Source organism: Pristiophorus japonicus, chromosome 9 (genome assembly GCF_044704955.1).
Source record: "Pristiophorus japonicus isolate sPriJap1 chromosome 9, sPriJap1.hap1, whole genome shotgun sequence".
NCBI classification, from domain to species: Eukaryota; Metazoa; Chordata; class Chondrichthyes; family Pristiophoridae; genus Pristiophorus; species Pristiophorus japonicus.
The window spans coordinates 215447285-215463538 of NC_091985.1; the positions used below are offsets into that span (position 1 = coordinate 215447285).

A 16254-nucleotide genomic window follows, 5' to 3' on the forward strand; every position below is an offset into this window, starting at 1 on the left:
GAGGGGAGGGCGCATGCGCTCTTCTGCTCACTCGAGGGGCGGGGCTTATTCGCGCATGCGCAACTCTGCAATAATTCAGCCTTTTAAAAAGCAAAGTGCACTTTTCTCGATTTACTTTTATCAGAATCTGAGCAAAGGAACTGGGCCTGGGGGGCAAGGACAGAGAATGTTTAAAGCTGGGGGCCTTGCCCCTTTGAGATGCTCAATTTGGGATCATTCCGTGCAGGGTTTTTTCTCTTCGTGAGCCTGTCCTCACAAAGCAATCCTGCAGAAACATCGGAGGGACGGGGGAGTAGGAGTGTTTGCTGGAACTGTGCAGGAGTTAATATCTGACAGAAACTGTTCCAGTTTAATTTAATCAGAGTGAAACATTCGGTCACTGAGAGTAATACCGAACGGGCCTGAGCTGCAAGATTACAGAGAGTACAACAGGCAAGCGAAGGTTAAATGTGGGACCTTGTTTCTCTCACTCTCTGACACTGTCCCGCAGTGTGGGACTAATAATGTGTCTGTCTGTGGTACAATATCAGTGAGAGAGGGGACTGCATCTTCTGTCTCTTCAATGGGATCTTTCAGGATAAAACCGGACCTCACAGGTCAGTCTAGAACTGATACTGTGCATGTTTCTGTGTCTCACCGTCCTGCCTCGCACTCCCCTGTCTCTCTCTCTCTCTCTCTGCCCACTCTTTCTCTCTCTGTCGCTTTCCCCTTTCTCTTGTACTGTCTGTGAAGGCGGGATTCTGTTATTTCGCGTGATGTGGAAACACTTATGAGTACAACACAATAGGAGCAGGGAGGTCTTACTGCAGTTGTACAGGGCCTTGGTGAGGTCACACCTTGATTATTGTGTACAGTTTTGGTCTTCTAATCTGAGGAAGGACATTCTTGCTATTGAGGGAGTGCAGCAAAGCTTCACCAGACTGATTCCCGGGATGGCAGGACTGACATATGAAGAAAGACTGGATAGAATAGACTTATATTCTCTGGAATTTTGAATAATGAGAGGGCATCTCATAGAAACATATAAAATTCTGACAGGATTGGACAGGTTAGATGCAGGAAGAATGTTCCCGATGTTGGGGATGTCCAGAACCAGGGGTCACAGTCTAAGGATAAGGGGTAAGCCATTTAGGACCGAGATGAGGAGAAACTTCTTCACTCAGAGAATTGTGAACCTGTGGAATTTTCTATCACAGAAAGTTGTTGAGGCCAGTTCGTTAGATATATTCAAAAGGGAGTTAGATATGGCCCTTACGGCGAAAGGGATCAAGGGGTATGGAGAGAAAGCAGGAATGGGGTACTGAAGTTGCATGATCAGCCATGATCATATTGAATGGTGGTGCAGGCTTGAAGGGCCGAATGGCCTACTCCTGCACCTATTTTCTATGTTTCTATGATACTGTTTCTGTTTCTCTCTCTGTTGCTATACATGACAGTGTGGCACTGTTACTGAGCGTAATATGGAGACACTGATACCAAGTGTAAGATTGATAATGTGTCTGTCTCCCTATCTTTCGGTGGTGCTATACATGAATGTGTGATACTATTATTGAGCGTAATATGGAGACACAGTCAGGGAGTTTAAGACTGATTCTGTGTCTGTCTCTCTGTCACTCCCTCTGATAGCCATCTCTGGGTGGCTCTTAAAAGAGCCGTTGTGTTTCTGGTTTATTCTGTCAGGACAGAGTGGAGTTTTACTTGGAACTGGTGTACTTGGTCACCGCCTTTGTCCCTTCCGACACGGCGTGCTTGGCCAGCTCCCCGGGCAGCAGCAGGCGCACGGCAGTCTGGATCTCCCGGGAGCTGATGGTGCGGCGCTTGTTGTAATGGGCCAGGCGGGAAGCCTCACCCGCGATGCGCTCAAAAATATCGTTCACAAAAGAGTTCATGATGCCCATTGCCTTGGAGGAGATGCCGGTGTCGGGGTGAACATAGAAACATAGAAAATAGGTGCAGGAGTAGGCCATTCGGCCCTTCTAGCCTGCACCGCCATTCAATGAGTTCATGGCTGAACATGCAACTTCAGTACCCCATTCCTGCTTTCTCACCAATAGAAACATAGAAAATAGGATAGAAACATAGAAAATAGGTGCTTCATCACTTTGTAGATGTAGATGGAGTAGCTCTCCTTCCTCGACTTCCTGCGTTTCTTACCGCCCTTCGGTGGTGTTTTCTTGATCACTTTCTTAGCGCCTTTCTTGGCAGTAACTGATTTCTTCTCTTCAGGCATCGTCTTGTTCAATCAGACCCAGACATGACGTAAACTTAGCTCGGAGCTCGCATTATATAGGCAGCCCCACACTCCGCCCACAGCCCTATGCTAATGAGGAATGGGTGAAGGCAACGGTTGTGATTGGTTCACTCGCAGCGTTGTCAATTTCTATTGTTCTGTAATTCTCTGATTGGATGTTTAAAGAGACCAATCAGATTTACTGCTCGCCACAATCTCAAATTCTTGAATTCGGTCATCAGTTCCACCCCCTCCCGAGCCACATTCTGTTCTTTATCGATCTAGATGTTCGACAGACATTGACCGGTTTGTAACCGAGATTGCCTGAGGGTCACTTCTGGTCAGGACTTGGGAGTCCTTCTATGAGGGCAAAAGGCCCTCCCTGTCCTTCCGCCCTGATGCTGCCTTCCTCCCACCGTTTAATTCAACACCTTTCTTATCTGTCACTGCTGTAACTACATTAGTTATTTCAGTGTTACCTTCACCTGGAATATTCCGTACCTTCTGTGCCGTAAAGGGCCTATTTCCCTTAGCACAGGAGGCATAAATTTAAAGTAATTGGTAGAGGATTTAGAGGGGAAATATCTTCACGCAGAGGGTGGCTGCGGTCTGAAACTCACTGCCTGAAAGGGTGGTAGAGGCAGAAACCCTCACCACATTTAAAACTACTTGGACGTGCACTTGAAGTGCCGTAACCTGCAGGGTTACGGACCTAGAGCTGGAAAGTGGGATTCGGCTGGATAGCCTTTTGTTGGCCGGCACGGACACGATGGGCCGAAGTGGCCTCATTCCGTGTTGTAAGCTTCTATGATAAATGTCTATAATTCTGAAAATAAAAGGATATTCCGTCCATCGTGCATATGCTGATTTAAAACATATAGACCTTGTCGAAAAATATATATCAATACGGAACAAAATGTAAATGAACTATATCTCCCTCCCTGCATCCCCTTCCCTCCCTGCATCCCCTTCCCTCCCTCCGTAAGGCGGTGGGTGGCACTTAGTCGAGACTTTGCTTTGTGCTTGGGGGAAGAGGGTCGCGTTGAATCCATAGAAAGTGCGGCCCTGCCGTTTCAGAGTGTACACCACATCCATGGCAGTGACCGTCTTGCGCTTGGCTGCTCAGTGTAGGCCTAAACTAACCGGCCTCGGAGAGAAATACACAGCCCGGAACGACCGGAGATCCTGGGAACAGAACCAGCATTCAAACTCTCAAACCAGACCAGAATTAAACTAGGCCCTTTTAATAACCGCCGACTTTCTTTATACAGCTTTCATTGATAGATTAAATAATATTTAGGGAACCGGTTGCGGTATTTATACAATTTTTGAGTCTCTGACAACTGTAGTTTAATTATTAGTTGCTAACTAGAACAGTTTGTGTGAGCAGAAAACCATAATGCAGATACCAGGAACTGAAAACTCCCGCATACAGGTCTGAAATAGACCAATTTATTGGTACCTGAATTCAAGGTCTCCATTAATACAGTAAGCAGCCCTTTCACAGATACTGTGGGTGGCTCTGAAAAGAGCCTTTGGGTTATTAGTTTATATCTTGTCTGCTTTATTTGGTCTTGGACGAAGTGGTGGTTTTCTTGGGCAGCAACACAGCCTGGATATTAGGCAGCACCCCGCCCTGAGCGATGGTCACCTTTCCCAGCAGCTTGTTGAGCTCCTCGTCGTTGCGGATGGCCAGCTGCAAGTGTCTGGGGATGATGCGGGTCTTCTTGTTGTCGCGGGCCGCGTTGCCGGCCAGCTCCAGGATTTCAGCGGTCAGATACTCGAGCACAGCAGCCATGTAAACCGGGGCTCCGGCACCCACACGCTCAGCGTAGTTCCCCTTTCGCAGGAGCCTGTGAACACGGCCCACAGGGAACTGTAGTCCGGCCCGGGAGGAGCGAGATTTTGCCTTGGCCCGAGCTTTACCACTGGTTTTTCCTCTTCCAGACATTTCCACAATCCGCAGGTTCAGACAAGGAATGAGAAACTCTTCCCACATCTGCCCTTCTTATACCTTCTGGAGGGATGCAGGGAGCGAACTTGTGATTGGTCACTCTGTCGTGGATTTCATTGGCTGTTTCCGATGACCAATCATAGTCTGTCTAGTCCACCAATGAAAGTAGGGCGGAAATTACTGGTTCCCAACAGCCAGAACCTCATGATTTTTTTAAATTCAAAAATCCCGCCAATAATTGTGAAAATTGCGGATTATGTTAGTTACTTCACCATTAGCCAAATACTTCAAAACACTTTTTGTTTCCTTTTGTCTTATTCCATGTTCCTCTTGCAAATTCCAGCCTGTTACAATCAGGATTACATTTGGATTCAGTTTCAAACTGTCTGTAACGGGCGGGACTCAGTCCCCACTGATCATGTAACCAGACACATTCCAGCTCCATCTTTGTAAAAGTGAACTTGTTTTCACAGGAGCTGCTGTGGGAGTGAGACCAGAACTGAGAGTCCTTCTGTAAAAAGAGAAGAGGGACAGGGTGTTCAAACTGCCCCTGTTCTAGTCTCGAAGAACTCCCATTCTGGGTTGTTACACTGCGGGGAGTCTCGAGTTAATAAACGGACTGAACGCAACGGAATAAAAAAAACATGTAAAAAGGGCTTGAGTGAGAATGTGACTGAAATCGGAGTTTCCCCGCCCCCCAAAATAAATTCGTCGGCAGGCGCTGTGAATGAACGGGTCTGAGAACAAAGGGAAAGCGACCAGGGACCGTGTTTGTAGTTTACTCACTGCAGCAAATTCCAGCGACGCCAAGGTCAAGCCGGTCAGTGAAGCTTTTTATGAGAATTTAAAACTAAATCGACAGCTGGAACTACAAAGGTTCTCACACACACTTGTTCGGGAAATAATTACAGTAAATTCAGTCTAAAGGAAGATGTGATTGTGCAGCTCTTTCAATGATGTTGTGGGTGGCTCTTAAAAGAGCCGTTGTGTTTGGGGTTTGTTCTGTCAGGACAACGTGGAGTTTTACTTGGAGCTGGTGTATTTGGTCACCGCCTTTGTCCCTTCCGACACGGCGTGCTTGGCCAGCTCCCCGGGCAGCAGCAGGCGCACGGCGGTCTGGATCTCCCGGGAACTGATGGTGCGGCGCTTGTTGTAATGGGCCAGGCGGGAAGCCTCACCCGCAATGCGCTCGAAAATATCGTTCACAAACGAGTTCATGATGCCCATGGCCTTGGAGGAGATGCCGGTGTCGGGGTGAACCTGCTTCATCACTTTGTAGATGTAGATAGCATAACTCTCCTTCCTCGACTTTCGGCGCTTCTTGCCGCCCTTTGGTGGTGCTTTCTTGATTACTTTCTTGGCACCCTTTTTCGAAGCTGGTTTCTTTTCCTCAGGCATCGTCTTGTTCAGTTAAGCACAGAAATGAAGGAAATTTTGCTCAGGGCTCGCATTATATAGACAGTCTCACACTCCGCCCACAACCTTATGTTAATGAGGGATGGGTGAAGGCAATGGCTGTGATTGGTTCATTGGCTGCGTTGTCAATTTCCATTGTTCTGTATCTCTCTGATTGGTCTCTTTAAACATCCAATCAGATTTATTGCTCGCCACAATCTCAAATTCTTGAACTCGGTCATCAATTACATCCCCTCCCGATTTATACTCCGCTCTTTATGTTTCTATTCTGCTCTCAGGCAAAAATGGTTAATGACGGCCGGACTTATGTGGAAGGTTCATTCACGTTTTTTTCTATATATACATTCAATAATCTGAACAGCTGTGTTTGTCGATCTACATTTCTGCATGTTCGAGACATTGACCGGTTTGTAACTGAGATTGCCTGAGGGTCACTTCTGATCAGGACTTGGGAGTCCTTCTATGAGGGCAAGGGACCCTCACTGTCCTTCCGCCCTGATGCTGCCTTCCTCCCATCGTTTAATTCAACACCTTTCTTATCTGTCACTGCTGTAACATGGATGTAACAGCATGGATTTATGAAGGGGAAAGTCATGTTTGACAAATTTGCTGGAATTCTTTGAGGATGCCAGGAACAGGGTGGATAATGGGGAAGCAGTGGATGTGGTGTATTTGGACTTCCAGAACGCATTTGACAAGGTACTGAAAGAGCTGCACAAACACATCACCCTTTTAACTCAATTTACTGTAGAATTTTCCTGAGCAAGTGTTTGACAACATTTAAAGTTCCAGTTGTAGATTTAGATTTGAATTCTCAGACAAGCGGTTTTACTGTCCGGTTCAACCTTAGCTTCTCTGATGAATTTCCCTCCCAGTAAACTGCACACACTGTCCCTGGCCGCCTGCCAATGAATTATGATCTTGTTTTAGGAGGTGAAATTCAGACTTTAGTCACCTCATTCTCTCTCAAGCCCTTTACAATATAAAAAAAATTCTAGTTCGGGTCAACCCGCTTATTAATCCGAGATTCCGAATGCAACGGCCCAGACTGGGAGTTCTTACAGAGACCAGAACAGGGAGTTTGAACCCTGTGTCCCTCTTCTCTTTTCACAGAAGAACTCCCAGTTCTGGTCTCACTCCCGCCTGTGCGGAGGATCGATCCATGATCTGTGATTCCCAAATTGTACAAAGATTGAGCTGGAATATGTCGCGTTACAGAACGTTTGAAACTGAACCCGAATTTAAACCTGATTGTAACATCCTGGAATTTGGAAGGTAATATGGAATACGGCAAAAGGAAATAAAAAGTGTTTGGAAATCTTTGGCTAATGGTGAATTTATTAACATAATCCGCATTGTAAAAATTGGCGGGGTTTTTGAAATTGAAGATTCGTTGAAAGTCGGGTACGCTCGCGGCCTTCCGCGAGAGGTGGGCACCGGAGGGACTGGAGTGCATCATCACGCCCGGCAACCAAATTTTAATTTGATTTTACGTTTTAAAGCTTAATTTGTTTTAATTGCCGGTGTTTTTAGTGTCCCCTTCCCTTTTATAGGGGGCACCGGAAAAATTGTGATTTCAGTGCCCAAAAAAAAGAAAAACACAAAAAAAAACACAAAAAAAGGAAAAAAAAGGGCCTTGTAAATGTCTGGTGTGTCACCCAGGTCGGGTGGCACGGTTTAATGTTTATGTTTTGCAGGTAGACTCTAAAAGAGTTTCGTTGAAAGTCGAACAGTAATTTTCGCCCTCTTTTCATTGGCGGGCTAAACAGACGGTGATTGGTCAGCGGAAAAGACCAATGAAATCCACTTCAGAGTGACCAATCACAAGTTCGCTCCCTGCATCCCTCCAGAATGTATAAGAAGGGCAGATGTGGGAGGAGTTTCTCATTCTTTGTCTGAACTTGTGGATCGTGGAAATGTCTGGAAGAGGAAAAACCAGTGGTAAAGCTCGGGCCAAGGCCAAGTCTCGTTCCTCCCGGGCCGGACTGCAGTTCCCTGTGGGCCGTGTTCACAGGCTCCTGCGAAAGGGGAACTACGCTGAGCGTGTGGGTGCCGGAGCCCCGGTTTACATGGCTGCTGTGCTCGAGTATCTGACCGCTGAAATCCTGGAGCTGGCCGGCAACGCGGCCCGCGACAACAAGAAGACCCGCATCATCCCCAGACACCTGCAGCTGGCCATCCGCAACGACGAGGAACTCAACAAGCTGCTGGGAAAGGTGACCATCGCTCAGGGCGGGGTGCTGCCGAATATCCAGGCTGTGCTGCTGCCCAAGAAAACCACCACTTCATCCAAGACCAAGTAAAGCGGACAATATTTAATCTAATAACCCAAAGGCTCTTTTCAGAGCCACCCACAGTATCTGTGAAAGGGCTGCTTACTGTCTTAATGGAGTCAGAGCCCTTTAATTCATATGCCGGATGGATTGGTCTGTTTTAGACCTGTAAACATAGAAAATAGGTGCAGGAGTAGGCCATTCGGCCCTTCGAGCCTGCACCACCATTCAATAAGATCATGGCTGATTATTCCCTCAGTACCCCTTTTCTGCTTTCTCTCAATATCCCTTTAGCCATAAGGGCCACATCTAACTCCCTCTTGAATATATCTAACGAACTGGCATCAACAACTCTCTGCGGTAGGGAATTCCACAGGTTAACAACTCTTGAGTGAATAAGTTTCTTCTCATCTCAGTCCTAAATGGCTTACCCCTTATCCGTATGCGGGAGTTTTCAGTTCACGGTCTCTGCATTACGGTTCTCTGCTCACACATACACTCTTCCCGTTAACAGCGAATAATTGAAATACAGTTGTCACTCAACAATTGTATAAATACCGCCACCGGTTCTTTAAATATTCTTTAATCTGTCTGAAAACGAGAGAGTCGGCGATGATGAATTAATGTAGTAATAAAAGGGCCTAGTTTAATTCTAGTCTGGTTTGAGATATTTTGAATGCTGGTTTTGTTCTCGGGAGCTCCGGGCTTCTCTGCTAAGCCAGTCAGTTTCGACCGCACTGCATCAGCGAGCGATGCACAACACATACAGGATCCGGGTCCATTGCAGTGCTTCCCAGATCTGCCTGCCCCCATTCTCCGACAACACCGAATGGGGAAATCTGTGCTCTGCCCCGGGGAACTCGAGGTCAGAGCGACGCAAAGTCGATGTCAGTTTCTGAAAATATTAAAGGGCTCATCAGTTAATCGTCAATAACTCCCATGTGAACCGAGCTGGTATATAAATACACGATCAGTAATCAGTCCCACACCCTCTGCCCGTCCCTACAGTGGGTTAATGAACAACACGAAGCTCTCGTTACAGGAGATCGCAGCTCTTTCCTTTGCTGATTTGGTGGCTCTGAAAAGAGCCGTTGTTTCACTTGGTGCTGAAGCTTCGAGCCGAGGCAGGGGGAATCTAGGCCCGCTCCCCGCGGATGCGGCGGGCCAACTGGATGTCTTTGGGCATGATGGTGACTCGCTTGGCGTGGATGGCGCACAGGTTGGTGTCCTCAAAGAGCCCCACTAGGTAAGCCTCGCTGGCCTCCTGCAGGGCCATGACGGCGGAGCTTTGGAAGCGCAGGTCGGTCTTGAAGTCCTGAGCGATCTCCCGCACCAGGCGCTGGAAGGGCAGTTTGCGAATCAGCAGCTCGGTGGATTTCTGGTAGCGGCGGATCTCCCTCAGAGCCACGGTGCCGGGTCGGTAGCGATGAGGCTTCTTCACTCCGCCCGTGGCCGGAGCACTCTTCCGGGCCGCTTTGGTCGCCAGCTGTTTGCGAGGAGCTTTCCCTCCGGTGGATTTGCGCGCTGTCTGCTTGGTCCTGGCCATTTTCTGAACGGATCTCAACACAAACTGGAACACACGGACTGGTAATGCAGAGCCTCTTCTTGTGCCTCCTTTTAAAGTGTGTGAGGGTCGGCCCCGGGGCTGTGATTGGCTGCAGCCTGACCGCCAATCAAATTTGAACCAAGCACCAAGAGTGAAAATGAAGGGCGGGGAATACTGGCCCCTGATTGGCTGAACTGAAACTGACAGTTGGTCAATTTCAAAAAGCCCGCCGATTTCAGAATATCAACCAACAGAGATTAAATAAAATCTAATTTCCCGCCAGCAATTTAAGAATCCCGCTCTTTATAACGGCGATTGTGCCCCATTATAAGTCACCAATCCCATTCTGTCACATTCCGGTTTGAATTCTGTTCCATTCCCTGATCCGTCTGTACCGGGCGGGAATAAATCCCCGGTCACTGCTTCCTGTAAACATAAAGATCCCGCCAGTGCCGTCCCATTTAACCGATTCTCACACAGAAACCGCACATGACAGGAATTATCTGTGAGGGGAGACTGTAATATCTGGGACTGTGTATCCTGCCCGGTAGTTGTGACTGTCAGCCGGAGTTTTTGATCTCTCATATTTACAATAGTTGTAAAATATTTAATAATTCCCATATTCCTACAGCGACTACACTCCAAAAGTACTTCATTGGTCTTGTTCATTGGATGTGTTCGGGAGGGAGTTGGATGTGGTCCTTGCGGCTGAGGGGGGGGGCGGGGGTCGGGGAATGGAGGTGCTGGAGTGGGTGATCAGCTGTAATCTTGTTTAATGGCGGTGCAGGCTCGAAGGGCCGAATGGCCTATTCTACTCCTGCACCTATTTTTTGTTTCTATGTCTTGAGACGTTCGGTGTTCGTGAAAGGCGTTATATAAATCCAAACCTTTCTTTCCATTAATTAAACAGCCGAAACCATTTCCCAACCAAACTGTCCGCGCTCCGATCCCCAGGTCGCTGCTCTCTCTGTGTGCCGGTGGGTGGCTCTTAGAAGAGCCTTTGTGTTGTGTTTGGGGGAAAAGGGTCGAGTTATTCAGCCGCCGAATCCATAGAGAGTGCGGCCCTGACGTTTCAGAGCGTACACCACATCCATGGCAGTGACCGTCTTGCGCTTGGCGTGCTCAGTGTAGGTGACTGCATCCCTGATCACATTCTCCAAAAAAACCTTCAGCACCCCGCGGGTCTCCTCGTAGATCAGGCCCGAGATCCGCTTGACACCGCCACGGCGAGCCAGGCGGCGGATTGCTGGTTTGGTGATGCCCTGGATATTATCACGGAGCACTTTACGGTGCCGCTTGGCTCCACCTTTACCCAGTCCTTTGCCTCCTTTACCTCGACCAGACATGACAACAACTCTTCACTCAAACAGCTGCTGAATGAGAAGTAACTACTGCCGGTTCCTTTTTATAGAGCCGGAGCCGACCTGACTGAGAAAGCGCAGAGTGAGAGAGGCGGGAAGGGGAGGAGATAGTCAAGATTGACAGACAGAGCAGAGAGCGGTCTCTGATCTTCCAGCTCCGCCTCCAGCTTTCTGCAGCCGCCAATTTCAAACCGTTTTCCGACAATAGAACCAAAACAGACTCGGAATTTATATTCAAAGCTTCCAGGAACCTGAAGCTTTTAAATAAGGTCCCGTTACAATTAACAATCGCGAATATTCCCGCCGACATGCAGCCCCTTCCCTGTCAATCTCAGACCTTGTTCCATCTCCCCACACTTCCTCTCACAGACGGGTTCAGCAGTTTACAAACACCTTATTCCAGCTGATTTGGAAATGTGGTGTTTGGGGTTTGAGTTGTGAGGCGGGGTATCTCCGCCAGTATCACCGTCTCACAGACTCTCCCCCTGAAAATGACAATGACCAGGAACTGAGACTGGAGCCGAACACATCCCCAGTTACAGTGAGGCCCGGGCCGGACATCCCATTCTCTGTGTTTTATTGCAGACACTGGGGGAGGGGTGAGTGCAGCCAATGTCAGCGAGTCACCAGGGATCCTAGCTTCATGTTCAATGATTTGTCTGAAATCTGAGCCCGGCCCCGGGACAGGGATCATTTGATTCGGGGATCAACTCTTTTCTGAGAGGCGTGGGTGGCTCTGAGAAGAGCCTTTCGGTTCAGATGTTTACAAGTTGCACTTTTTATTTACTTTTTGAGCGCTGCTTTCTTGGGTTTTGCTGATTTGGCCTTGGCCCTCGGTTTTTCCACCTTTTTGGCCACCTTCACCTTTGCGCCCGAGGTCTTCTTGGGGCTCTTGGGCTTCGCCGCTGCCGCCTTCTTCCCAGCCGCAGCCTTCGCTGTCTTTTTTACTGTTGGCGCCTTCTTGGTGCTCGTTTTCTTGGCTGCTGGTTTCTTGGCCGGAGATTTCTTGGCTGCTGGTTTCTTGGTCGGAGATTTCTTGGCTGCTGGTTTCTTGGCTGGAGATTTCTTGGCTGCTGGTTTCTTCACCTTCCTTCCCACTTTCCCCTGGTTTTCCTTCTTAGCGACTTTGAAGGAGCCCGAGGCGCCCGTGCCCTTGGTCTGCACCAGGAAGCCATTTTTCACATTCCTCTTGATACTGAACCTGATCTGGGACCCGCGCTTCTCCATATCCACGCCTTTGGCCGCAGAGCCTTCTTTATCGCGGCCAGGGACATCCCCTTGCGATCGCTGCCATCGGCCACAACCTTGAGGATCTGTTCGCCCAACGTGGGACCGGCTGGCTTGGAGCGGGGAGCTGCCTTCTTCTTCTTGCTGGGAGCCTTGGTTTGAGCAGCGGCGGCAGGAGGAGCCGTTTCGGCGGCTGCAGTGTCAGTCATGTCCGCGACTCTGTGGAAAATCTCTCTGACAGTCAGAGCTCGGTCAGAAATGAAACGGGAGGCTGCGGCACAGAGCAACTTAAAGGCAGCGAGCGGACGGGGCGGAGACATCCTGCTGTCAGCTCCCCGCCCCTCCACTCTCTCTGTTTTTCTCTCTCCTCATTAACTGTCCGATTCCAATTCAACCCGGGCCCTCCAGATTCCCAGACTCGCCTCTTTCTGTCCCGAAGACTGGGATGTTTGTTGTCGAGAAAGCTTCCTCCGAATTGAAGGCAGCAATTTGGATTTAAACCCGTTTCATTGCTGCACTGATCGCGCTCTCTCACCCGATCGCGGACATTTTCTTCGTTTTTCGATTGAAATTTGAAATCACATCAAACTTGATGTTTAATTCCCACTTTAGACCTGAGCAGGGCAGCAGGGCGATCCTGTGACAGGAAAATCTTTGAATTTTACACAAGAGGGACTCTGGAATCCGGCGATGAGACCGACACACAAACACAGTGACATTAATCTCACCGGCCCGCCCCTTTAACACACTCTCATCACACAATGTTCACATCTGCACATTCACAGCACAAACTGTCCCAGATTTACAGCTCCCAGCACAGGGTTACCTCTCCGCTCGGCCTGTGCTGCCGATTCTCGGGGTTAGTTGTAGTTTCCCAGCTCAGTAAGTGTTAAACACTCTGAGGTCGGCGCTTCTCAGTGTCTGTTCCCCAGATTCAGGGGCAGGAGCCAATCACAGCAGGGGTGGCTTAACCCACATATGCTGTTAAGTTATTACATTGTTCGCACGCAGAAATATGTTTGATTAACGTGAAAATAGAAATTATGAGTTCACCGCCCCTCCACCCTCTCTGTCTCTCTCTCTCTCCTCCGAAAATGAGGGACATATAACAGTAACTGGTGAACATGTCTGTGGCGCTTTGGACCCGAGCCATTTACCTCTTTTTATACTTCCTTCTCATGCTTTTTCTCTCTTTCCCTCAATGGTCAATATCCAACATGCTGTAAAATTGTTGTGAAGCACCTTGGGATGTTTTATTACGTTAAAGGCGCTATATAAATAAAAGTTATTATTTCAGGTTCAGCACGGATTAGACGTAGAGTAAAGCTCCCTCTACATTGTCCCATCAAACACTCCCAATGCAGGTACAGCACGGGGTTCGATCCAGATTAAAGCGCCCTCTACACTGTCCCATCAAACACTGCCAGGGCAGGTACAACATGTGTTAGATACAGAGTAAAGCTCCCTCTACAATGTCCCATCAAATACTCCCAGGGCAGTGTCGAGGGAACTTTACTGAGATCCATCACCTCGATGAGCACAAAAATTCACCGAAAGAGGGTAACATAAACCCAACAGCTGCTCCACAACAGAGATACTGAGGGACAGAGAGTGTTCGGGACAATGATATTTCTTACTCAATAAGGTATAAATTGATCCTGTACTTCTCCCCATTAATCCTGGGCTCCACACGGGTTGAATCCTGCTGTTTCCCTTCCTGTCACAGCACTGAGCTAAACCCAGTCCATAATGCGCAGGGCTCAGGGAGGTTGGTTGCTGGGCACTACAGTGATGTCATAAAGCAGGGCCATTCAGCCCAGCGGGTCCTGTCCTTGTCCCTTTAAAGGTGGAGAGCTGGGACATCCTGTCTCAACACACATTCCCCCTGTTCATACTGAGAATCCCCAGGGAAGGCCCAAGGCCCAGAGTGTGGAACATGACCAAGGGGGAAAAAGGAGAGAAGGGGAGGTAAGTCAAGTACTAGGGAGTGAGGGACACCAAGCTTCAGGTTTAGAGCCTGTAAACTTCAGGAGGGACAGACCGAGTTCAGTAGTTTCAGGATCCAGGGAGAAAACAAGGAGCAGATTTGGAGACTGGTGTGGATTCCAGCACAGTGAGGATGTGGGGGGAGGGAGATTGTGTAGGGCCATGTATTAGGGGTGTAGGAGGAACAAGAGAGGAAAGGTCAGAGGAGCAATTACTGCAGCTACGTTCATAGTGAGAGAGAAGGTGGGAGTTAGAGTGGACCATGGAGTCTGTTAAACTGTCTGTGTGCTGTAACCAGCTTTCCTTCTGTTAAAAATAGCCTCCTGTAGCCCATTAAATTCCACCAATGTCCTTTGGTCCAGTCTCTCTTTGTAAAACATCGGCTGTTATTAAAGCTTCTTATTCTGACTCACTCACAGAGAGAAATGAGCTGCAGAACTGCCCACACTATCAGCTTTAAGGAGACATTGCCATTTGGAGATCGGATTGCCCATTGAGTTTGACTAAATTGATGTTAAAGTAACAATGCTGCTTTGCCCCGAGACAATAACATCAGAATATTTCCCACAGGTTAAAATCCAATATTACAGGGACTCACTGCCCTGGATGGTTGAAGTGGACCCTGTCATATAATCGAATTTTCTGTCCTGTCATCTTGTAGATTCATCTTTTAGAATGTTGTGGGAACTCAGTTTTCAGATGGGATTTAATGACCGACTGAATCCTGCCAGTCAGGGAGCAGATAATCAGCCTCTCCCAATATCGATGAGTTTCCAGCTGGGATGAGGAACTGAACTCATTCCCACACTCCCATTTCCATGGTTTCTCCATGGTGGCAGTGTCCTCATGTTTCTCCAGGTTCAATAACCAATGGCTGATGAAATACAGGTCCCAATGAATACATTGACTGTTAGATGTTGATGGGATGTTTGGTTTAAGCTTCCCGTCTGTAAATCCTCCCTGTCTCGGCTATATACTGCTTTTCTGGACTGCAACCGTTCAAGAAAGTGGCTCACCATCACCTTCTCAAGGACAGTTAGGTATGGGCAATAAATGATGGCCTTGCCAGTGCTGCCCACATACCAGGAATTTTTTAAAAAGTAAGGAAGAAACCAGTCAGAATTGGAAAACTATTGACAAAGAATTCAAGGGATTCTTCCATTTGGGATCGTTATTTATTTTGTCCACTCAAGGAGTTAGATAACAGACTTTCACCTGCAAATATAGAGCTGGATTATTGGGCCGTGATGTGTTTACTTTTGTTGAGTACATTTGCTGAGTGGATTTAAATTGAAAACCAGGTTTGCAGGCATGATTCTCTATCCACACATCGAAGGTGAGAGAGATGCTATGGGGCACACGCTAAGTCCAGTAGCTGGAAGTGATTAACAGACTGGGTTTTGTGTTTAGTGACCCCAGGCGTGTTACCGATACCATCCCTGGATACCAAGGCTAGGAGAGGCACTCAAAAGGTATGGAGATGTGGGACTTGTCCATGAGAGAAATGAAAGATATGAGAACTGAAATGATCTAGAGTTAGAAAGGAGAAAAGATCCAAAAATGGAACAGTCTGTAACAGGACACCAATTAGTCTCCTCTTATCTTGGAGATGTCAAGGACATGACACATTGTGTTTGAAACAAAGCTGATTTATTTGAAAGATATCAAAACACAAAATCCAGCCCAGTTATTGGGGTTATCAGCAGAAACAAACCCCAACTGTCAGAATGAACATGGTTCAGTCCTGGATGTGATTGTTGGGGCAGGAGAGCGGCCTCTCCCCAGTGTGAACTCACTGGAGTGTCAGAAGGTTAGATGACTGATTGAATCCTTTCCCGCACACACAGCAGGTGAACAGCCTCTCCCAGTGTGAACTTGTTGGTGTCTCAGCAGGTTGGATGAGGTAGTGAATCCCTTCGCACACTCGAAGCAGGTGAACGGCCTCTCCCCAGTGTGAACCCGTTGGTGTCTCAGCAGGGTGGATGACTGAGTGAATCCCTTCCCACAATCAGGGCAGATGAATGGCCTCTCCCCAGTGTGAACTCGCGTGTGCCTCAGAAGTTGGGATGACTGAGTGAATCCTTTCCCACACACAGAGCAAGTGAACGGCCACTCCCCAGTGTGAGTATGTTGGTGTGCCAGCAGATCATTTTTTATTTTAAAACTCTTCTCACAGTCAGAACATTTAAAAGGTCTCTCCCCAGTGTGAACTCGCTGGTGTGTCAGCAGGATGGATGAACGACTGAATCTCTTCCCACATA

General features: G+C 48.1%; 1 protein-coding gene across 1 annotated transcript; it reads right to left on the reverse strand.

The window, feature by feature from the left end:
• Positions 1-10453: 10453 nt before the first annotated feature.
• LOC139273665 (histone H4) lies at positions 10454-10765 on the reverse strand. Its single transcript, XM_070890704.1, has one exon. It carries the CDS (start codon positions 10763-10765, stop codon positions 10454-10456), a length of 312 nt encoding a protein of 103 aa, XP_070746805.1.
• Positions 10766-16254: the final 5489 nt, after the last annotated feature.

Excerpts from the sequence above, each read along its gene's own strand:
- LOC139273665 (XM_070890704.1), bottom strand. The coding sequence starts at position 10,765 with ATGTCTGGTCGAGGTAAAGGAGGCAAAGGACTGGGTAAAGGTGGAGCC.